At 53.8% G+C, this 21605-nt stretch overlaps 8 protein-coding genes across 8 annotated transcripts; 5 read left to right on the forward strand and 3 right to left on the reverse strand.

Moving 5' to 3' along the window:
* Positions 1–665: 665 nt before the first annotated feature.
* On the reverse strand, positions 666–1595 carry A1O3_09258 (uncharacterized protein; the record flags this gene model as incomplete). Its single annotated transcript, XM_007739352.1, has 1 exon — positions 666–1595. The coding sequence occupies one exon, from the start codon at positions 1593–1595 to the stop codon at positions 666–668; it is 930 nt and encodes a 309-aa protein (XP_007737542.1).
* A 1013-nt stretch (positions 1596–2608) lies between these two features.
* On the forward strand, positions 2609–6036 carry A1O3_09259 (uncharacterized protein; the record flags this gene model as incomplete). Its single annotated transcript, XM_007739353.1, has 2 exons — positions 2609–2833; positions 2887–6036. The coding sequence occupies 2 exons, from the start codon at positions 2609–2611 to the stop codon at positions 6034–6036; spliced, it is 3375 nt and encodes a 1124-aa protein (XP_007737543.1).
* Positions 6037–6692: 656 nt separating this feature from the next.
* Positions 6693–8507, reverse strand: A1O3_09260 (uncharacterized protein; the record flags this gene model as incomplete). Its single annotated transcript, XM_007739354.1, has 4 exons — positions 6693–7274; positions 7406–7894; positions 7974–8259; positions 8323–8507. The coding sequence occupies 4 exons, from the start codon at positions 8505–8507 to the stop codon at positions 6693–6695; spliced, it is 1542 nt and encodes a 513-aa protein (XP_007737544.1).
* Positions 8508–8980: 473 nt separating this feature from the next.
* A1O3_09261 (uncharacterized protein) lies at positions 8981–11161 on the forward strand (the record flags this gene model as incomplete). Its single annotated transcript, XM_007739355.1, has 3 exons — positions 8981–9410; positions 9452–9774; positions 9830–11161. The coding sequence occupies 3 exons, from the start codon at positions 8981–8983 to the stop codon at positions 11159–11161; spliced, it is 2085 nt and encodes a 694-aa protein (XP_007737545.1).
* Positions 11162–12100: 939 nt separating this feature from the next.
* A1O3_09262 (uncharacterized protein) lies at positions 12101–12885 on the reverse strand (the record flags this gene model as incomplete). The annotated part of the gene is made up of 4 exons (XM_007739356.1): positions 12101–12595; positions 12649–12708; positions 12766–12789; positions 12853–12885. The coding sequence occupies 4 exons, from the start codon at positions 12883–12885 to the stop codon at positions 12101–12103; spliced, it is 612 nt and encodes a 203-aa protein (XP_007737546.1).
* Positions 12886–14074: 1189 nt separating this feature from the next.
* On the forward strand, positions 14075–14685 carry A1O3_09263 (DNA-directed RNA polymerase II subunit RPB7; the record flags this gene model as incomplete). Its single annotated transcript, XM_007739357.1, has 3 exons — positions 14075–14323; positions 14379–14459; positions 14512–14685. 3 exons carry the CDS (start codon positions 14075–14077, stop codon positions 14683–14685), a joined length of 504 nt encoding a protein of 167 aa, XP_007737547.1.
* A 930-nt stretch (positions 14686–15615) lies between these two features.
* On the forward strand, positions 15616–17340 carry A1O3_09264 (uncharacterized protein; the record flags this gene model as incomplete). The annotated part of the gene is made up of 2 exons (XM_007739358.1): positions 15616–15924; positions 15976–17340. 2 exons carry the CDS (start codon positions 15616–15618, stop codon positions 17338–17340), a joined length of 1674 nt encoding a protein of 557 aa, XP_007737548.1.
* Positions 17341–18461: 1121 nt separating this feature from the next.
* A1O3_09265 (uncharacterized protein) lies at positions 18462–21303 on the forward strand (the record flags this gene model as incomplete). The annotated part of the gene is made up of 2 exons (XM_007739359.1): positions 18462–20894; positions 20950–21303. The coding sequence occupies 2 exons, from the start codon at positions 18462–18464 to the stop codon at positions 21301–21303; spliced, it is 2787 nt and encodes a 928-aa protein (XP_007737549.1).
* Positions 21304–21605: the final 302 nt, after the last annotated feature.

Below are 21605 nucleotides of genomic sequence, written 5' to 3' on the forward strand. Positions count from 1 at the left end.
AGATGAAGGAAATGACCTTCATCGATTTTGTATGTATGTTAATGAAGTAGCGTTGAACGGCATCAACTGCATTGCATCCATCATGGCTCTGATGATGTCAAGAACACTTCTCTCCTTAGCAATATGACATTGCTTGAAATACTAGTACAACCATTATCATGCTACCATGCACAATTACCGTAAGGTCTTACATCTATTCTACAGCTGACACTGTCCTCTTTCCTCTTTCCCTGGTATCCTACTTTGTACATGACCTTTCAACAGGAACACTCTCGTTCAACGTGAGCGCCATGGGTCAAGGTTGGACGTTGAGAAAGAGATTCGTTGGGTTTACGGCGCTTTCTTCCTTCCACGGGAACCGAGAGCCAATGTACGCTCCAGAGGGGGCGCATCAAGCGAATCCAGGCGCATGCTGCATTCAGTCAAGTGAAACCGTGGTCGTGGACAATTACGGCTTGATTCGTGTCTCGAACGCACTCTGTGGAGGCGCGCTGTCCAACCACGACCTTTATGCGCCCTTGAAGTTCGATTGCGTTGAGCGGTTGTGGAAGACGCCAGAAGCGCATGTGCAATACCTGTGGCTCGACTTCAGTTCCCAGGGCGATATCTGTTGCTCGACTTCGGTTCCCAGGACACGCATGCCCAGTATAGAGTATATGGCATGCTCAAGCCAATTTCTGAATTCCGAAGAAATAGTTTCCCCATTCCTCGCTGTTGTTGACAAGTTGCCATCCCAACACGGGGAGATAGATGACTCCTTGCGTGTGGAACACGCCCCAGCTGCCCGGGGCGCGGGTCTCGAAGTACTGGCGCAGCTCCGATGGGTTAATGTATTTATTCCAATCGTGTGTGCCGGCGGGCACCACGCCGACCACAGGTGCTTCGGCGATGAGCTTGGTTGTCAAGAATGCGGTGAGCGAACGGGAGATGGTGGAACCAATGATCCAGCCGCCAGGCTTGAGGTGTGGGATGGCAAGTTCGAGGAAGGACGACGGAGAGTCGATATGCTCGAGCACTTCAAACAGCGTCAGGACGTCGACTTTATCTTGGTCTGCTGAGGGTACGGGGAGGTCTTCGATCGCGCAGTTCAAGTACCGCAGTTTCGGGGCGGAGAGGGCTGGGTCTGATCGTTGATGAGATTTGGCGACTTGGATCACGAGCTCCGTCGGGTCAATCGCGGTCACGGTCGAAGTTGACGGGAGGCGGGCAGCGGAGGAGGCAAAGATCCCCCCACCGCAGCCCACGTCGAGGTACGAATATGATCCGGAGTGGTTTGCTACCGCGGAGACGGCTGAAGAGGAGGAATTGAGACAGGACTGGATGAAGTCATGACGAAGAGGGTTCATCAGATGTAACAGCCTTGAAGGGCCATGAGGATCCCACCATGACGATGCTAGACGAGAAAAGTGTGAGACTTCCGACGGCGAGACGGAGGAGGGGGAGGACGAGGCAGGCGACGCCGTCGATTGTCGTCTGATTTGTACGACAGCGACTCTTTCGAGCCTTGGTCCTGTTACTCGAGGAGCTCTGTAAGTCACCGCCGAAGACTTTTGTACCGCGCGCAGACTGCTCCTCCACTGGGAGGGTCGAGCCATGTTCTGCAAAGGCTTGTTGAGATTGTCGAGCTTGGTCGCGTTGAAGCCCAACGAGGCTGAGGCGCAGTCGGGAAACTGAAGACCGAGTGCTGAAAAGACCTGACTGCACGCTGCACTGGTCAGGCTGAGTGTCCGTGCCCTATACGTGATACGCGATACGCGATACGGTAGGCGGAGGCGCCCGGAATACGGAGTAGTAAGGTAGGATCTGGGTTATCGGAGGGAGTATCAGCGGCAATCTGGGCGCCGAGAAGTGGCTTAGGGGCTGTTCCGCAGTGCCCAGGAAGGACCAGAGAAAGGTCCCGGCGCCGTCCCGCTTCGCTCTCTCCCCGGCGTCTCCGCGGGACTATTGATCCCCTTGGCGCCAGACTTGGCATGACTTGGCCGGTTCCAATGTTCCCATCATTCCACCCTCCGACTTTGCCTTCAAGTTTGCGGCATGATCTTCGCCCACCATCAACGCAGCCCGCACCCCGACCGCCCCCCGGTCCAGTGATTTTGCCTCCCCCATGAGGGCTCGAGCCACGCCTCTCAAAGTCAAAAGTCAATGATCCGAACGGCTAATAGAGTCCATGCTCAACCCGCGACGACGTGCCGTTCTTTGGAGAAGACAGAAGGCCAGGATTGGCCACCTTTATTTCTACAGCGCCTTAGCAGCATCTGCCAAGATGGAGTGGGTGGTGGCAACGCAACCTGTTGTCTCTTGGCCGTCAAGGATGGCCCATGATGCAACTCTTGGAACCGGCAAGACGGTAGGTCTATCTATGAGACGAATATGGCCTGATCAGTCTATATAACCGGCCTCGACCCTCCGATAAGGGTCCGGCAGCTTCGGTAAGCTCGGAGAAGTCTCCTTATTCTCATTGTTTTAGACTTGCTTTGGTGAATTGAATATTGCTATTGCCCCCCATTGAGTCCGTCTTTGGTACAATTGTTATCATTTCCGACATAGGGGACTTGGCTTTGCCAAAGTGCGAACCACTCACGCCCCGCCAATCTCAGTACTGCCCATTATGGGTGATACCGTTAAAAGGGCAGAACAGACATTCTCAAAGCACCCGTTCCTGCTCTCGGCCGATGAGGTCGTAGCTCACCTTGAGACCAGCCATGATCTGGGCTTGACAAGTGCTCAAGTCCAGCAGTACCAGGCAAAGTATGGACCCAACAAACTGGACAGCGATGGAGGGGTCTCGTGGTATGCCATTTTGGGGAAGCAGATTTCAAACGCCATGATACTGGTATGGTTGTGATCCTTAGAGCCGACAAGAGGGGTTCGCTGACCGATTTGCAGGTGCTGGTGCTTGCCATGGCACTGTCCTACGGCGTCGAAGACTTCGTGGAAGGGGGCGTGATTACCGCGGTGATTGTCCTAAACGTCCTCATTGGATTCTACCAGGAATACCAGGCTGAGAAGAAAATGGACACCCTTCGATCGCTGTCATCGCCTTCAGCGAGTGTCGTCCGCGATGGCAATCAGATGACCATTCCGTCTGCCGAAGTCGTGCCTGGCGATATCGTCTCGATCAAGACGGGCGACACGGTGCCCGCCGACTTGAGACTATTCGACGTCATGAACTTGGAATGTGACGAAGCCATTCTGACCGGAGAAGCACTGCCAGTGGCCAAAGAAGTGGACTTTGAGGCAAAACCCGGTATTGCCAAAGAGGACCTGGGGATGGGAGACCGACTCAACATCGCCTATTCGTCTTCCACCGTCACAAAGGGCCGTGGCCGCGGTATTGTCGTCTTTACGGGCATGTCCACTGCCATTGGAGGAATTGCGGCGTCCATGCAGGGGAAACGACGCAAACCCAACCGATCCATGTCCCGAAGGAAATATGGCCCATTTCAGCCCGTCAAGGGAGGAGCGCTTCGGACGTGGGATGCGGTTCTTAAATTCCTTGGTCTCACCGAGGGTACTCCTCTTCAGATCAAACTCAGCAAGCTGGCCTATGTTCTTTTTGGCTGTGCCCTCCTCCTAGCAATCATCGTGTTCGGAGTCAACCGATTCCACGTGACGAACGAAGTCGCCATCTACGCCATCTCGACCGGCATTGCCATCATTCCCGAGTCCTTGATTGCGGTCCTCACCATCACAATGGTGGTCGGGATGACCCAAATGAGGAAGCGCAAAGTCGTTGTTCGACAACTCAGTGCTCTTGAAGCGCTGGGAGGCGTCACAAACATCTGCTCCGACAAGACTGGGACCCTGACTCAAGGGAAAATGGTCACTCGGAAAGTGTGGGTCCCAGGAGCTGGAATCTACAGCGTGGAAAACTCGAACAATGCGTCTGATCCCACCGAAGGAACGCTCACTTTCGGCGCCGCTCCCAAGTCTCGAAAAGAGGTGGAAGCCGAGAGAATCGCGAGACAAGAGGCTCTGGACCATAAACGAAGTATCGCCGGCGTCGCGTTTGACGTTCCCGAGGACAAGATGCGAAGGGATGCCGAAAAGTCTGGTGGGCCAGAGAAAGATCTCCAGGAAGACCCCGAAGTGACACCCGCGCTCCAAGCCTTTCTCGAATCAGCCGCTCTGTGCAACTTGGCCACGGTTCGCAAGGTCACCGAAAATGGACAGGAGACGTGGAAGACTACGGGCGATCCCACAGAAGTTGCCCTGCAAGTGTTCTCGCATCGATTCAACTTTGGGAAGAAGACGCTGGAAGAGACTCACGGCTGGTCGCAGACGATGGAATTTCCCTTTGACAGCTCGATCAAGCGCATGTCCGTCGTCTACAGGAAGCCCAGCATAGAACATTCCGTCATCTTCACCAAAGGTGCGGTCGAAAGGATCATCGATCTGTGCACCTCTGTCGGCGTCGGCGAGCTTGAACAGGAGATGACTCCAGAGCTGAAGGAAAGCCTGCTCGATCAAATGACCTTCCTCGCCGAACAAGGCCTTCGGGTCCTCGCGGTTGCCCGCAAGTTCACCACCGTCGATATTCCTGAACATTCCGACATTGACCGTACAGAAGTCGAAAAGGATCTGTGTTTGGTTGGGCTGGCTGGGCTCTATGATCCACCACGCCTCGAAACCAAGGGGGCGGTGCAAGCTTGCACCACGGCCGGAATTACGGTGTCCATGTTGACCGGAGACCATCCCTCTACAGCTGCAGCCATCGCCAAGGACGTCGGCATCATTCCCAGGAACATGGGCACGCTGGCCCCCGATGTGGCGGCTGCAATTGTCAAGACGGCGACGGAATTCGACAAAATGACCGACGCCGAGATCGACGCTCTTCCCACTCTCCCACTCGTCGTGGCACGATGCGCTCCCGACACCAAGGTGCGTATGATCGAGGCGCTTCACCGCCGGCACAAGTTCGCCGCCATGACCGGCGACGGAGTGAACGACTCGCCGTCCCTCAAACTCGCCGACGTGGGCATCGCAATGGGCCTCAATGGAAGCGACGTGGCCAAGTCGGCATCGGACATTGTCCTGACAGACGACAACTTTGCCAGCATCGTCAATGCGGTGGAAGAAGGCCGACGCATGTTCGACAACATCCAGCGGTTCGTGCTGCACCTGCTCACGTCCAACGTGGGCGAAGTGATCCTGTTGATCTGCGGCCTGGGGTTCCAAGACGACTCGGGATTCTCCGTGTTCCCGCTGTCACCGCTGCAAATCCTGTGGATCAACATGCTGACCTCGTCGTTCCCGGCCTTCGGGCTTGGGCGCGAGAAGGCGGCGCCGGACGTGATGGAGCGGCCGCCGCACGACCACAAGAAGGGCATCTTCACGTGGGAACTGATCACCGACATGCTGGTGTACGGCACGATCCAAGGCACGTGCTGCCTGATGACGTTCGTCTTCATCGTGTACGGGCCCGGCAGCGACGGCTTGGGCGTCGACTGCAACCGCAAATACAACGACAGCTGCGACGTAGTGTTCCGGGCGCGCGCGGCCGTCTTTGCCGAGCTGACCTGGCTGATCCTGATTTCGGCCTGGGAGTTCAAGGCCATGCGCCGCAGCATGTTCAAGATGAAGGCGCACGACACGCGGCCGTTCCCCTTCTTCGCCGACGTCTGGGAGAACCAGTTTCTGTTCTGGTCCGTCGTCCTTGGCGCCCTGTCCGTCTTCCCGGCCGTCTACATCCCGGGCCTCAACACCAACGTCTTCAAGCACAAGGGCATCTCGTGGGAATGGGCCCCGGCCATCGTCTGTGTCCTCGTCTTCGTCTCCGGCATGGAGGCCTGGAAGTTTGTCAAGCGCTCCACCGGCTGGTTCCGGCCCGAGGACACCGAGGGCATGAAGGCCCGCCACCACCAGCGCACCGCCCTCGGTCTGAGGCAGGGCTTCTTCACCCTCGCCAGGAGCTTCACCAAATCCAAGTCGGAGGAGAAGAGGCCTGTCACTCTCACCAATCTGGCTGACCGGAGCTCCTCTTCTTTCCCGCGCCCACACTCTGTGGCCATGCCGAGCCATCGGGAGGTCGTATAGTTGGGTCTGTCGCCATGCCAAACCATCGGGAGGTCCTATAGCTGGGTCAGGTAGCTAGCTGAGTATTCTCCAGGAGTTTATCTTCATTCCGAATCGTTCTAGGTCTGCCGACTTGCTGACATTTGGTGCCAAATTGTTCAACGAAAATCGTCGGGTTCGGGTTGGAGGTGTGATTTCTGGCCAATTTTGGACCGTGGCGTAGGATATCTGATTGCTTTTCGCTTGCCATCTAGATTCGCCCAAGGGGTAGATCTTTCAGCGTGGGTCCCGCCCTGCTTTTGATTATGGCGCTCGGTATGATATATATCTCTCTATATATAAATTTAATGGCCGGACTCGCCCCGTCGCTGAGCAGTGCCCGAGACAGACAGAGACAGACAGACAGACAGACAGAGAGAAAGAGAGAGAGGTCGCAAAAGTCATTATGCAGGCGATGCAGCCAACACCAAAAACTGAACACAAATAGCTAGACGCTAGACATTCAACATAATTACATTCCGCATTGGTCTCTGCCTGGCAAGGACTTCAATCACTACAGCCCCCCAGGCCTGCCGTCTCACGTGTGGTGTGTATGTAATGTATCCAAGGCGGAGCATCATACCTACCTACTAGGTGCCTACTACCCGTAGACTTTTCGCTCTGCCCCGTCCCGTTCATCATGGCCGTGGCCGCGGCCGGGTAGTCTCGATCTCCGCGCGGGCTTGGGCGATTCGATCCTCCAGCGCACGCAGCTCACGGTCAAGGTCCCTCGCGGAATTGGTGTCCAACACCTCAAAAAGACTCTGCGAGGCGGCCCGTCTCGTCGTGATGGCTGTTTCGGAGATGTCGAGGATTTGGCGCACGTTCTGGGCAGACTTGCAGGACAGCTTGGCCGCAAGGGTTCGGACCTGCTCGTGGAAAGTACTGCTAGAAACCTGCTCGTGGAAAGTAGTGCTAGAAACATTTCCATTTCCATTTCCAGTTTGAGGCAAGCCTGAGAGGCCGAAATGACGTAGTAGTGCTGATATTGCGGGATAGTCGTCTTCGTCTTCGGCTCTGTCACGTCGTGAGGACAAGGTAGAGGCCGGACCGGCGGCGGGGACTGCAAGATCGTGTCTCGTGGGTGCATTGATGGCCGGTCCGAGGTGCTGGCTTTGTAGCTGGAGTCGATGCAGCGCAAGCCGGCGATTCTGCAGGTTCTCCAGCCGGGTGGACAGAATCTCGAGCGATGCTGTCAGAGCGGCCAGTTTGTCGTAGACCTGTGCGCCAAAACCATGTCAGCGAAGCGTCAAGCTGGAGAGAGCCAAACCGAACCGAACCGTCAACGGCGAGCAGCTCGGATTTGGGACAAGAAGTCAAGAAAAAAAGAGGGACCATCAGAAGGGCATACCAGCTCAGTCCGAGCACGACTGTTTTCGCTTCTGAGTTGCCGGATACTGGAGATGGTGGAGTCGACGCCCTTGCCATGCTCATGCGAGACCAGCATGGTGGCGACATCGTCGATTTCCGCGTACAACGAGCCTAGGTCGGCGTGGATGTTCTGGACTTCATCGGCGGACACGGCTTCAGACCTCTGCTCTTCCTCCTCTGACTCGCCATTTGCCAGGGATTCCAGGTACGTCCGATCCAGGCGGTCTTTGACGGCCTGGGAGCGGAAATGCCGCAACGCGGTCGTCAGCTTGGCCACACGCTCCCCCACGGCGTCGACATCGACATCCAGTTCCGTCCGGTTGGCAGAGACCTCGTTGAGTCGGACGAGGGCGCGATCATCGGCATTCAGGACCTCAGCTACGGTGGCATGCACCGATTTCAAGTCTCTAGAGACAATGGCATGCTCGGTTTGGAGGTCGGCGCACAGTGTTTCATAGAGCTGGTGGTTCTGCAGGCTGGTTAGAAGACGGCGAAAAAGCGAGAGACGACCAACGCCATCTTCGCATCAGGCGTGCCGGGGATGGTACCGCGAACTTGACATGCTGCACCTCGGCGGCTTCTTTCTGGTTGAAGAACTGCCTGTGCTTAGACTTGCGTACTCGACAGCCATCTTCGGAGCCTGCCAATCGACTCGCGAGTGCGCTTTGGGCGTCGAGAATCGTGCTGCGCCGCTCAATGGCTCGAGTTGACGCGTTTAGATCTGCCGTTGCCGAGCGAAACTCGTCGTCGGTGGTTGGAATGGACACCCAGTCGGCGTCGGCGGCGGCGTCCCTGGTCGGGAGGCTGGACGGTGACTCTTGGAGGCGCCGCCATCTGTTGCATTGCGGGCTTGGTTTAGTCTCTGTCTACCGTGCCAGTCGAGGAGGGTCTGCGTACAATGCCAACTCTTCATTGGATAGCACCGCGGTTTCGCGAGCGACAAGATTGTGCTGCACCCATCGTGCCAATGGAGAGCCTGAGTGCGCGGCGTAGACGGCCTCCACCTCAGCCGGCGAAAAGACGATATTTCGCCTTCGAGCGGCATCCAGTAGCTTGGTTGCCCATGAGCAGTCCGGAGACATGTTGCAGGGACGAAGCTGGAGAGGAGTGTGTCGTCGAAAAAGGCTGGTTACGCTGGAGCATGCTTGGCAGCACAAGCGATGGGAATATCGAATATCGGATGGATGATGGAATACTGTATCTGCTCGGAGCTCACGTTAAGCCCAAGCCCACCGTGAGCGTGACTGTGCCGCTTTGGAAAACCAGCTGCAACTGCTCGCGACTCCTTTGGAGCCTGAAGTGAGAGGAGAGTGACAGTATTACTTGTAACTACGTCTCGAGAAGGTATTCCGGATGCACTTGTCACCACCGCTCCTCTCCCTCTCTTAAATTCACCTTGGACGACTAAACCGCGCAGTCGTAGGTCACACCTTGCTAATAGCCCTTTTGTCCTGCTCTTCACCACTTGAAGTCTCTCTCAAATCATTCTTCCACTGGCGACCATCGTTGAGTTTTGGGTGATTTTTCTACAGCGACTTTCCAGAGCAGCTCCAACATGGATGAACATTCGACCGGCGATGTGGTCAAGGAACTGCACAGAGATCTAGTGGTGAAATACAACAGACACGCCGCGGCTGTCGAACGATACTGGCGAAGCTTCGATCAGAGCCAACGAACCAAATGCATCAAAGCTGGCGCAGCCGACGGTGTCGTTCTCAAACATCCTTTGGATCGGGCTTTGGGCGACGTATACAAGATCATACCTGAGATCAATCTGCGTGATATCACAAGTCCTGAATCTGATTTTCTCTTGGATCTGCTCAAACATCGCGCCACAAATTCACTTCTCGACCAATATATGACTGGCCTGAATGGCGGCCCCGGAGATCACGCTTTCATCAAGAACATGATGGATACTAGAAATCTCGCCCTTGCTAATCCCGACAGAAACATCTTGACCCTATTTTTTTTTTTAGCGAGGATCGGTACGGCCAGTCTATTACAATCGCCAGCAACCGATCTGAAGTTTTGGCCCGACTCGCCCCTTCCATCAGAGCCAATCTCTGCGTGTCGCAAGAACTTGGGGAATTGATCTTGCAGAGACAAACCCATCTACTGCAGAGTCTGAACATTGTCATTGAGGACATATTGGATATCGGCTCGAAAATACGAGATCGCAAGAAGCCGCCCAAGAGATCCGACAAAGACAAAGCCGCGGTCGCTGCCATTTCGAAACTCAGCATTCAAACTCCTCCGACGAGCCTCTTGCTTTCCGACCTTATCAATGGCGCTGTGGAGCAAAAGTCTTCGAATGAAGAGTACTTGAATTTGCTCTCCACAGAACCAGTCGTACTTACCCATGCTGTCAAATCACTGCTTCTTTAGCCGTCCAGAGTTACTTCAGGACGAGAAAGGACGCAGCTTGCCGGTGCATACCGATAAATACATCAGCGGAGCAGTCTTAGAGGCCGCGTACCGCGCCGTCAAAGCAGCTGCGATTTGGAACTATATCAGCGGCCTCCTTAAGCGTCTGGAGTCTACCCCTGCCACCGACAAGATCTATAAGACCATGATCCTCCAAGAGATCTCGAATGTCTGTCAAATGGAATACAGCCGCACTCAAGCCCTTTTCAAGCAGAACGTCCAAATAGCAACAGGGGTCAAATGGTTCAAGCGCATGTCCAACGCATACGACAAGGCCGGGAACGCACGCGTGAACATGAAAGGGGACCCTGGAGCCTTGACGCGAACCGATCCTCAACTTCACTACATGCTTCGGCTCTGCCAGTCTGAGACCACCGCCTCGAAGGCCACGGATTGGATGAAGAAACTCGGTGATTTACACGACACTCATCCCTCCGAACGAGAAAAGCTCGAAGAGCGGGAAGTGGTCTCGCTCGGCGACCTGGCCATCACCACAGCCTTCATACAGGATCTATCGGCGGTAGTTTCCATGCCCCCACCTTCTCGCAAGAAAGCTCAAATGTTCGTAGCCCGATCGCAGGAGCTTGACGCTGAGATGAACGAACTCAAATCACAGATTGACTTACAAGACTTTGCTGTCCCAATCGACAACCTCTTGGAGCCGAGAGTTGCCGCGAAGATGCTTCGAGTGCTAGACGACTTTATCATTGAGAAAGCCGGCACTCAGATGGGATTCCTGTTTCAAGATCTGATCGAGGAATGCTTCACCAACCTTGAGAACCAGTACAAAGACGCCAAGGACAAGGCAGAGCAGAAAGAAAAGGCTGAAGAGACACCTCTTCCGTCTGCAGCTGCAGAATCCCCGGAGAAGCGCGTCGAGCAGCGGAGGCAAAAAGAGAAGACTCGGCCTTCCCACTCTTCCGCATACCAGATCATTGCGCCTGGCGAGGAGGAGAAACCTGTCCAAGGGGAAGAGGCTCCACCTTTACCACCAACCATAAAAGTGCGTGCATCGACGGCCGACGTCTTTTCCATGTTGTTCTCTAACGCGGAAGCCCGCGGATCGGTGAACTGGACAGCTTTCACAGCAGCCATGGCCGATGTAGGATTCTCCGTCAAGCCTAATTTCGGCTCCGTCTACACCTTCTATCCTCCCGAAAGTTTGAAGGCGAGCAAGGCAGTCACATTCATCGCCCACACAAATCTGCCATCGAGGGCTGGAGTCTCCTCGTGTACGCAAAGAAATTGCGAGGAAGGTATGGCTGGAGCGAGAAGACGTTCGAGGTGGCTTCGGAAGGATCGTGAGGTGTAGACGTTCGAGGTGGCTTCCGAAGGATCGTGAGGTGTGGTGTCGAGGTGGCTTCAGATGGATCTTGAGGTGTGGTGCTGTATACCTCAGGTTCAATGCAAATCATCACCCTCGTCCTAAACCAGGGTGAGGCGCGAGCCAGTTTTTGCCCCCAGCTATGCATGCCACTTCAAGATATCTTTTTGGAGTCAACCACCAATGGTATGGTATCTACCCTGGAGCGAACAGAGTGAACGGGGCGACCGGGCCACCAGGGCGTTAAACCCACGATCAATATGATGACGAATATCCGTCTTCCGCAAGTCAGTTGTAGAGTCGATAATGAATAGAGGTTGTACGAAGAACAAGAACTGGGACAGACCAGGCGGAAAGGCAGCACACGCATGCCATGGACCAAGTGTGTGTGCCTTCAGAAGGATTGATTTATGTTGTCTGGTTAGAGGAGTAGACCTTGTGATAGTTTCTATTCAAGAACTGGGACAGACCAGGTGGAAAGGCAGCACACGCATGCCATGGACCAACTCTATGCACCTTCAGAAGAATTGATTTATGTTGTCTGGTTAGAGAGAAGTAGACCCTGTAATAGTTTCTATTATAGTGATGTCGTTAAATTAATATCATCCTCCGCTGAGATGTAGTGGAAATCATCCTTAGTCGTTCTTCACCTCCCAGAAACAGAAACGAGACGCCCGGATTGAAAACCACGAGCTCTTTCTTTTATTCATCGCTCAGGTGGCGAACCACGAGCTCTTTCTTTTACTCATCACACAGGTGGCGGCGGGGCTCGCGGACTGGAACGCCATCCGTACAGCATTGAAGCTCTCGAGGCTCCGCCGTGGGGAATATCGAGTACGTCAAAGCACTCCCAGCACTCCTGTTCCAATATCACCATCATTTACTGTGAGAGCCAGATTCCATTATATGGAGGCTGGCTGGATGGGTTTAAGATTGTTTGACGTGGCCGTTGGCATTTCCGTTGGTTGTTCCATGGGTCTTGCGGGCCTTGGATTCTCGGAATTTGGCAATGTCCTCGACCACCATCTTGTCCATTCGGCTCTTCAGCTCGGGCCTATAGCCCAGTGCAAAAAGGAGCTCGAGCCAGACGAACAGGGGGGCCAGGAAGAATGCTTGGAATATGTTGTCCAGAAGCGCCGGGGCTCGACCTTCAAACAACCCATGCCCAAGGAACTGGGCTATCCATGATGCAAGAAAGGCTGCCACTGCCCAGTAATTCGCCGTCATTCCGTAGGCTGTTGTAAGATGTTTTGCATAGGCAGTGCCTGCCAACAGCAATGCCGACAGCATGGTTCCTGCCACCGGCTCCAGCAAGATGTATAAAGCACAGTAAGACAGGCAGGAGATCGTGCCGACATTGAGATCGAGGTTGGGGATGGTTATCGATTGAGGCAGTTTCACCAGAGCCGGGGTATTCGTGCCCTGCCAAAAGTGTGAGCTGTGTGGGCTCGGACCGGAGCGGGATGGTTTCATACGAGGAGGAAGAAAGTCCAGAGGATGACAGGAACGCCGACCATATGGATGCCGATGTTGACCTAGTGCATATGAGCATTCTATGTCCACTTCCTGGATCTTTCAGCGGGGGGAGCTACAGCATCATGGTGATATGCGCCATACTACGAACAGTCAACAGTCAGTGGAATGGTTGCCGCTCGAGATCGGAGAAGAGGGAGACCTACGAAGCGCAGGTGCTTCTCCAGATTGAGCGACATGGCTGCACACTGGATGGAACACTGTGTGTCTCACACAGATAGGCGAAAGAGTCAAGTCATCGAAGTAATTGTGTCAAGTGTTCTCGAGGTCCTGAATAAACAGGGTGTACAACAATTCCCGGTAGAACCGAGGCGAAGAGAGAAGAGAAGAGGAAGCGAAAGTCGGAATCACCATGAACTCCGGGGGAACTCAACTCCTGCCACTAACACTAACTGCGATATCACGTTAGCAAGCCAGAAGCGGATGTTGGACCTCGCCGCCTTGATTGAAACCACGTGCCTTAGCCGGAACGGATAAATTACACCAACGACAAGGAGAACACTATCTGGGGGTTGTCTATGGAGGGATACTCATATATCGGTCTTTTCGTTTGGACATCAGCAGTCATCTGGATATACTCGCGGCCGTCAACCTTAATTACTACATACATGGATTGAATGTGTCCGGCGGCCTGACCTCACCCGACAGCCCCATTCCAAAATGCGTGGATATTACTTAGGATCTTCGAGTCGAACTTTGCTGGGCACGGTCTCCTGAGCTGGAATCTAGACCAGTTTGGGGCTGAAGGTCTGATCTGTCTTGATCCTCAAGGTCTTTGAATACATAGTGGAAAGACGATCGATGACAGATTGATTTTTGTGTTTCAGGAATGCCTTGTTCCTCTCACAAAGGCAACCGCATAATCAGATTCTTCAACATTGATAGCAGCTTACATCAACTTCGCGAGTGAGCCGATCAGATATATCGTTATTTCTATCCTCTGTTCGCTCGTTCTGGTCCAACATGGCTCGATCTATTTGCGCAACTGGGAGAATACTCCGCCGTTTTAAGTCAATGTGCCAAAGCGCAAGAAAAGACCCACCGTAGTTCAAATGGTCTAAACGCGGACCTTGTCTTTCAAGCAAAAAAGGTAGACCAGACCTTCGTGTCGCATTCTCACCCAGTTCTTAAACCATCAACAGCGAGCTCACATCACGTCCGGCCCCCCGCGACCCAGCCGACCCTCGTCCGTCACCCCCTCCTCGATCCGTTTTCTATTCGTCTGAGGCGTCATAATCTGAGGGAAGCGCAGTTAGTTTCGTGTGAGGCTGGCCGAAAGAGAATGAATAGAGGTGCATAATCAGGCCGTTCTTCTGGCATCCTCGTGCGATCGACGAGAGAGACGTCGCTGCATAAAGGACCGTTACAATGTTTTTCTTACGGTATCTCGAAAGAGAGATCAGCATTCATCCTTCGTTCTTTGGCAATAGTGTGCATCAGCGACTGAAGGATCAACTTTATGCCGACCTCGAGGGTAGCTGCAATGGCGAATACTACATTGTGTGCATAATGGACATCTACAACATCTCTCCTGGACGAGTCAGGCCGGGTTCGGGCGATGCGCACTTTACCATCCTCTACCGCGCCATCTTGTGGAAGCCGTTCAAGGGAGAGACTGTGAGAATCGCTGTTCTACTTCCCACATTGCGGATTATTAACCATACGCTTACAGATTGATTGCGCCGTCTCCTCGATCAAGCCTCAAGGTGTCTTTTGCGAAGCAGGACCCCTCACCGTGTTTGTCTCCAAGTTGGTAGGTGATGGGTACAGTTGGGTTGGAAGGCCCTGGTGCTGACTTGAAGCAGCACTTACCCCCAGACATGCGCCACAATCCAGACGCCACTCCGCCGCAGTACTCGAACAATGCAGGAGATGTAATTGAAAAAGGGTCGGCAGTGCGGGTCCAGCTCATTGGATTGCGAAGTGATGTGGGCAACATGTACGCAATTGGCAAGATGTCGTCCCAATGGTTTGGGTGAGTGCAACGATTATCTGCGACACCTGACAAGTTTGGTCTGACCTCATTAGACCTATATGACCGACCGAGTTCAGTCGCCTGATCACGCGCTGGCCCTCACGACGGGTAACTTTGACTAGGACTTGTAAAGCTTTCAGTCCCTGCTTCAATCCTCGAACCTGTCATCAATGGCGCTGAAGGGAACAGCCGAAAAGCGTTGAGATGAACCTGCACATATCCTGCATTGTCGGTCAACAAGGGTCAGAGAACATCAGGTGGACGCGGAGGTTCGATGAGCAAGATTCTCCATGTCCAGACGTGCAATCCTCGAAGTTGGAGCTGCGGCGACAGCAACCTGGATTACTTTGGATCCCACAAGCGGCTGGGGGATCCCGCACGCAACAGACCGTTGTGAAGGACTTTCCAGATTGGAATTGGTCTGATGATGAAACTAGGCCAGGGTTCTTCGTTCACCTGCAAGCCTCAACATGAAACGCGGCTAGTTTCCATGCGCCACCCCTGTGTTTGCGGTGCCCCGACGCGATGGCGGGGCAACGCGTCTTTATTATTGAAGGGATCAACAGCCAAAGAAAACTCACAGACCTCATAGATCCCGTCTTCGCTGTCGCTTTACTAGCAAGATAGGTAAACAAGGATAATCTTGCGTCAAACTTCGTAGCGCAGTTGCCCTTCACTCTATCATCTCACCATAACTTCCCTATCTTGCAGACTCATGGTCTGGAGCCCTCTCTACCTCTTACTGCACCTTCACCTGCGCACTGCGACACAGATCGACCTTGACCCGGCTTTAAGTTGACGACTCTTCTTGCTGCTGCTGTTTCTAACGGCACTGCCTTAACATACTCTTTACTATCCTCTCTTTCTTGTGTCGGGAGATAGACACGAACACTTCGCGCTGACCCGTCACCCTTCCGCAACGCGTCTTGTCAATATGACGCTCAAAGACATCTACCAACATTTCCTCGATCTACCTAATCCCATCAGCCTCGCCGACAACGCCGCCCTACACTACATCACAACGGTGACCACATTCACCCAGCCGGGACCCATTGTTCGTCATCTGGAATCTCAAGATAGAAGAGTAGTAAAGACCAGAAGTATACGAATCATTTCGGCGGTGGAGGCGTCCAATGCTTTGGCGCTGGAGGTTGAGACAGTTCTGGAGTTTATCTCAGGCGGAGGATCATACTTGCCCGGTCTTGAAAACTTCATAGTTGACAAGATTGCCACCATTCCCACGGTAGGAAGTTCGTGCTATTGCCCGAAGATTTGAGACTGACCTCAATGCCAGACTCACTTTGTCGATTTCGACGCCGAACAGAAAATCTCCCGAATCCGGATTTCGTGGGACCAGGCCTCGCTATTGAAGCAAGCTGAGGTGATTGGATCGAGGGGCAGCAACTGGCCAGTCTTTGATGGCAAAGATCAGATCAGACTGATCAAGTCCGGTTCCAACCCTGCTCCAGTAGCGGCTCCCCAAGCTCAAACCAGTCCACGCGGTCGGCCCGGATACCAAAGTATTCCATCCTCACGCAATGTGTCTCCCAGCAAGAAGCATATCAAGGACCCTTATGCAAGCCTCGATCTTTTCTCGCCGAAGCCAACCGAGGAAAATGAACACCCTGCAGTTCCTAATGCTGTTGCACCACGAGCATCAGCCAAGCCTCCTCCCCGGGAGATGAGTGAGCTTTTCGCGGCCGGTCATGAAGACCATGAGCCAGGATCCCCAAAGAAGGCACCGGCCGACACAGTCATCGCTCCTAAAGGGGGTGGCAATCAGAAGTTCGCACCGCCACGCCTGTTTGAAGACGACATAGATGAGCCAAGTGCTGTCCGGTACAAATCCAACCCAGCCAAGTATAATCACTTCGACCTAGGTGACGCTGTGGAGGACGATCCGATGCAGCATCGAGAGAACACTTCACAACTCAAGACGGCCATACCGATGCGCGCAAAGACGAATAAAAATCAGTCTCAATGGAACTTCGAAGACTTTACGACACCAGTGAAGGTAGCCCAAAAGATTCGGGGTCAAGATGTGTTGCATTTCAGCCTGGAGGATGACGCCCACAATTTCGATGCTCCCGCAAGAAACTTCGTCGGACAGCAGCGCCGGAACAACGATGCTCATTTTGAAATGCAGGACGACGGTACTCCCATCGAGCGACATGTTGTTCCAAAGCCTCGCAAGGACGCAGAAACGCATTTTCAAATCAAGGACACCTCAACACCAGCTCCTGTCCGCACATCTACCCGTCCCAGGAGCTCCGCAGATAACCGGCAGAGCCTGTATACGAACAACTTGTACGGCGAAGCTGACGACGACAGGCCTCAAGGAAAGGCGCCTCTATCGACAATCACCAGCAATACCAACCGCAAGAATGACTTTGACAGCCATTGGAATATGGCCGAGGTTTCGCCTGCTCCCGAGAAAGCGAGCAACGAGAACAAGCCGGTTGGTGATAATCATCATAAGGCGGTTGAGAATATGGGGTCACATTGGGACACTTACGATCAATCCCCCGATCAAGTCAAGGAACCATCGCACAGTCGATTGAGGAAAGGAATGGAAAGTCATTGGACTTTTGGAGAGGAAGAACCGTCCACCACCACGAATGGCACGAGTAAGCCTCAGAAGAGTTTCTGGGACTTTTGAGGAGACCGGTTGAGGCTGGATCGATGACGACTTGCATCTGCAATGAATTGTGTATTGACAGAGTATGCCAGCCGCGACTAGTGCAACACATGCTTTGGACGGCATCAATGTCATTATTTTGTCCTTCTAGCGGCACGTCCACCAGACCAAACTAAGCGGACGTCCTCTGCAGTGCATCTGTGGTTGTGAGGTTTTGTCGGCTTGTCCGAAACCAACACGTTGATACCGTACAATGCAGCTACCGTAACAGCCATGGACCTCTTCTTGAGTCTAGGTTTAGCGGAATACGGAGTACATGCCCCTAAAAGGCACCTAAAAGGCGTCCCAAGGGATGATGAAGCCATAAAGGCGCTCTTAGGCTTCTGCACCACTAGCACCCAGTCTCCGCAGCACCTCCCACACATATCCTCCTATGAGTCATTCTCCTAGAACATGGCCGCTGACCGATGATTGTCTGTGCGGCCGCCTCTGCCGCTGATGTCTAAGGCACTGCAGGCACCTACAGCGTGGTTCTACAGTTACTACTCGTACTAGTACGTAGTGCGGGTGGCGCTAGGATGCAATAGAGCAACTAGTATCTCCGGCACCACTATTTGCTCCTTTCTGCTTGGCAATTGGCTGCGCTCAAGTTCCCAGTGAGTGCGGTATCAGCCAACGGTCGCATTGGTAGCCTATTGATTCCAATACTGTTCTGCGTACTCGATTCTCACCTGCTACGACAATTCTTAAGCCTTCTCCTCTTTCATCATATTTCAACAGCTCTCTACACTGCGTGGGAAGGTTGCCGAGAAGTTCTACTCAGCAACCCCTTGCAGACTCTAGGATTTTCTGCCGTCACGTCCTCGCAGATAACTCTGCGTTAAATCCGGGGCTGCCACTCCGCCAGGCTGCCAGGCACGACGACAGCTGCAATCGCCTAGGTGCGCTGAGAGCAAACTGCCCCGCGAAACCTCAATCGCGTCGAAAACGAAGTCGGTGGCATCGCGCGAGGGATTTCTACAAGTCGTTGAGGTCGAACGATTCTCGCCTGCCAACATTGACCGCGAAGGAGGGGTTTCTGTCCACAACCGCGCCTTCTGTCCCAGAGCAGCCGTCCTGCGATCGAGTCCGGAATCTTGAAAATGACGCCCACACCTCCCTCGACGACACCGTCGCATTCTGGCGCTTCTCCGGACCATTTCAGAGTTGTCCGCAAACGAAATCGGATTCCCTTATCATGCGCCCCGTGTCGACATCGAAAGCTGAAATGCAATCGACAGTCGCCGTGCGACAATTGCACAAAACGAGGCGACAGTGCCTCCTGCGCCTATGCTGCTCCGGTAGCCAGGAAGAAAGGGAGCCAGAGTCACAGTACATCTAGCGCGACACCCGATGATATGCAAAATCGTATAGACCGGCTTGAAGGCCTGGTTTTGTCGCTGATGACCAACGGTGCGCAAGCCCCTGGTCCGGCCGCTGCCGCACAGATTCTATCTACTGGCTCCAGCATGGTCGGAAGTGGCTCGCTTGGGCCGGATCTCGATAATGAGCTGGACGAGACGACGATGATGAATGATGCCGACGGGCAAGAACCCGAAAGCGAGACGGATGGGGTGACAAAGAGCTTCGGTATACTGAAAGTCGATGCTGACAGGCAAAAAACATTCTACATCGGCGAAGCTCACTGGGCTGCCTTGCTAAATGAAATTGGCGAGGTCAAGAACTATTTTGTCTCCCACAAGAAGGAGTATGAAGCACAGATGGAGAAAGTTGAGCAGACGAGGAAATCCATGGGCACAGATGTGGGCGCAGGCCCTGCCTTGCTGTTTGGCTCGTCCGTACCTCCGAGCCGCGCAGAGATCCTCGCTCAAATACCCTCTCGATATATGTCTGACATCCTCATTGGACGATATTTCAACACCTTCGACCCTGGCACGCACATCCTGCACGGTCCGACTTTCCAGCGACAGTATAACCTGCACTGGGCTGATCCTTCCAAAAGTTCAATCGTCTGGGTGGCTATGTTATTTGCCATGATGCGGCTCGCCATGTTATCGTATGGCCGGGAGGGAGATGAGCCGCCAGAGTTTCGTGGCAAGTGTCAGGATCTTGCGGCCAACTATCGCACCCAGTTGGCGCACTGTCTCATCACAGCGGATTACACGAAACCCCACAAACATATCATTGAGACATTGATTTTCCATCTACACGCTGAATACACCTCCAATCGAGATGCAGAGGCGAGTGTTTGGGTCCTCGTTGGCATGATCGCGCGGCTAGCAATGCGCATGGGCTATCACCGGGATGCGAAGTTGTTCCCCAATTTAACACCTTTCGAAGGCGAGATGCGCCGGCGTGTCTGGACCTTCGTACGGACTGCAGACCTCTTGTTCTCGTTTCAGGTGGCACTGCCTTCGATGATTCGCATTGGTGACTCGGATACCGAACTACCTCGAAATATTTACGATGACGAATTTGACGAAGACTCAGTGTCCCTCCCCCCCGCCCGACCTCCTTCCGAAGCGACTCCGATCTCGTATATGATAGCTAAAGGGCTCCTGTCATTTGGGTTTGGACGAGTACAGGAAGAGATCAACGGTGTAACCCGCAAAGGGTACGATGAACTTCTCAAGATCGACCGCGGTCTGAGGGAAATCTACGAAAGTATCCCCGACCACCTCAAACTGCGACCTATGGCCGAGCAGACACTGGCTCCAATCTCGCTGATCCTGGCAAGATTTAGCCTGGCCACTGTGTATCACAAGTCACAGTGTGTGCTTCACCGACGGTTCGCGCGCCAAGCAAGGAATGGAAACCGTTATATGCACTCCAGAAGGACGTGTCTAGACTCGGCCATGCAGCTCCTAAGCCTCCAGGCCATACAGCACCAGCAGAGTCAAGAACGAGGCCGACTGAGGAGCTTGCGCAACCACGTCAATTCCCTTACAGCACACGATTATCTTTTGGCGGCCACGGTGCTGTGTATGGATCTCTACAGCCACCGGGAGCGACCGGACCACGATGTTGACACACCCAACACTTCGGTCAGTGGCGGCAGCATCAGTCAAGGAAGCAACACGTCAGATGGCGTGTACGTCCCCGGACTTCCCTACACTCGCGAAGATCTCATCCGTGCGTTGGAGGAAAGCCGAGATGTATGGCTCGCGAACCGGGACTTCAGCATCGAAGCCTACAAAGCAAGTGAGCTCCTGAACGTGCTGATCTACCATATCAAGTTGCCATCCTCTCCCAGCAATCCTCAGCATACACAAATTCCTCCTGGGACTCGGCAAGGGCCAGGATCGAGTAATGATGAACAGACGGCGGCCATGACTTTGGGGATGCTTCAAGCTGGCGGTTTGAGCAGCACGGGACAAGGAGCAAATCTCACTCAAACAGGATCACCTGGTGGACAATGGGACAAGCCTGGATTCAACGCAGGCTTCGCGGCCGCCGGAGAATCAATTAACCCCGGCCTCTTTGGAGCAATCACTGCGAATGGGCCCAGTGCTTTCCCCGCTGGACTCTTGGGGGGAGCGATTGGGGAGTTGGGTCAAGGCATGAATCTGGATTGGGTAAGCCTCTGTCGTGAAGTGAGACTGTCGTCGTCTGCCGCTAACGGTGTCGCAGGAAGCATGGGATCAATATATGCAGCCCTCAAACCTGTCGCTTGATCCGGCGGCGAGCTTGTGGTCGACTAATTCACTGAACAACAACTTGTTTACGCAGACGTCGCCGCCAGAAGGCGCTGCCGATGTCACTTTTGGGGTGGCAGGGTCAGGTTTCTACCCACCAAACATTGGTGGCATGATGGGAGGACCGCTAGACATGGCAAAGCCCGAGAGTCAGATGCCGAACCTGAGCACGACCTCGACAGCTGCTAGTAACGACAATGGCGCGGGGGAAGTTTTTATGGGGGTACAGTCTCCGCAGCCAGGAGGGATTCCAAGTTGGAAATGGACGGTGATGAGCGAGAAGAAATGAGTTTGACAGCGTGAAGCCATGGACTGAGTGATGATCGATACCCACATGATGGAAGGCTTGTAACGATATCTGGTAGGAGTTACAATGGTTGGGCTCAGGGACGATTGAAAAGAGGCGGAAAAGTAACCCAGAGGGAGATGTCGGTGGCTTAGATCGGGATTGCCGCAGGCGCCGTGAATCAGGAATGAGCCCAAGCGATGGGTCTAAAAGTATGGGACTTGCGAAGGGAAGCAGGCTGTGCTGCCACATGTACCTCCTACGCTCTATTACATGAATTACAGAGGGCCGAGTACAGTGAATGC

The sequence above is a fragment of the Capronia epimyces genome (assembly GCF_000585565.1).
Source record: "Capronia epimyces CBS 606.96 chromosome Unknown aczIQ-supercont1.9, whole genome shotgun sequence".
Lineage (NCBI taxonomy): Eukaryota > Fungi > Ascomycota > Eurotiomycetes > Chaetothyriales > Herpotrichiellaceae > Capronia > Capronia epimyces.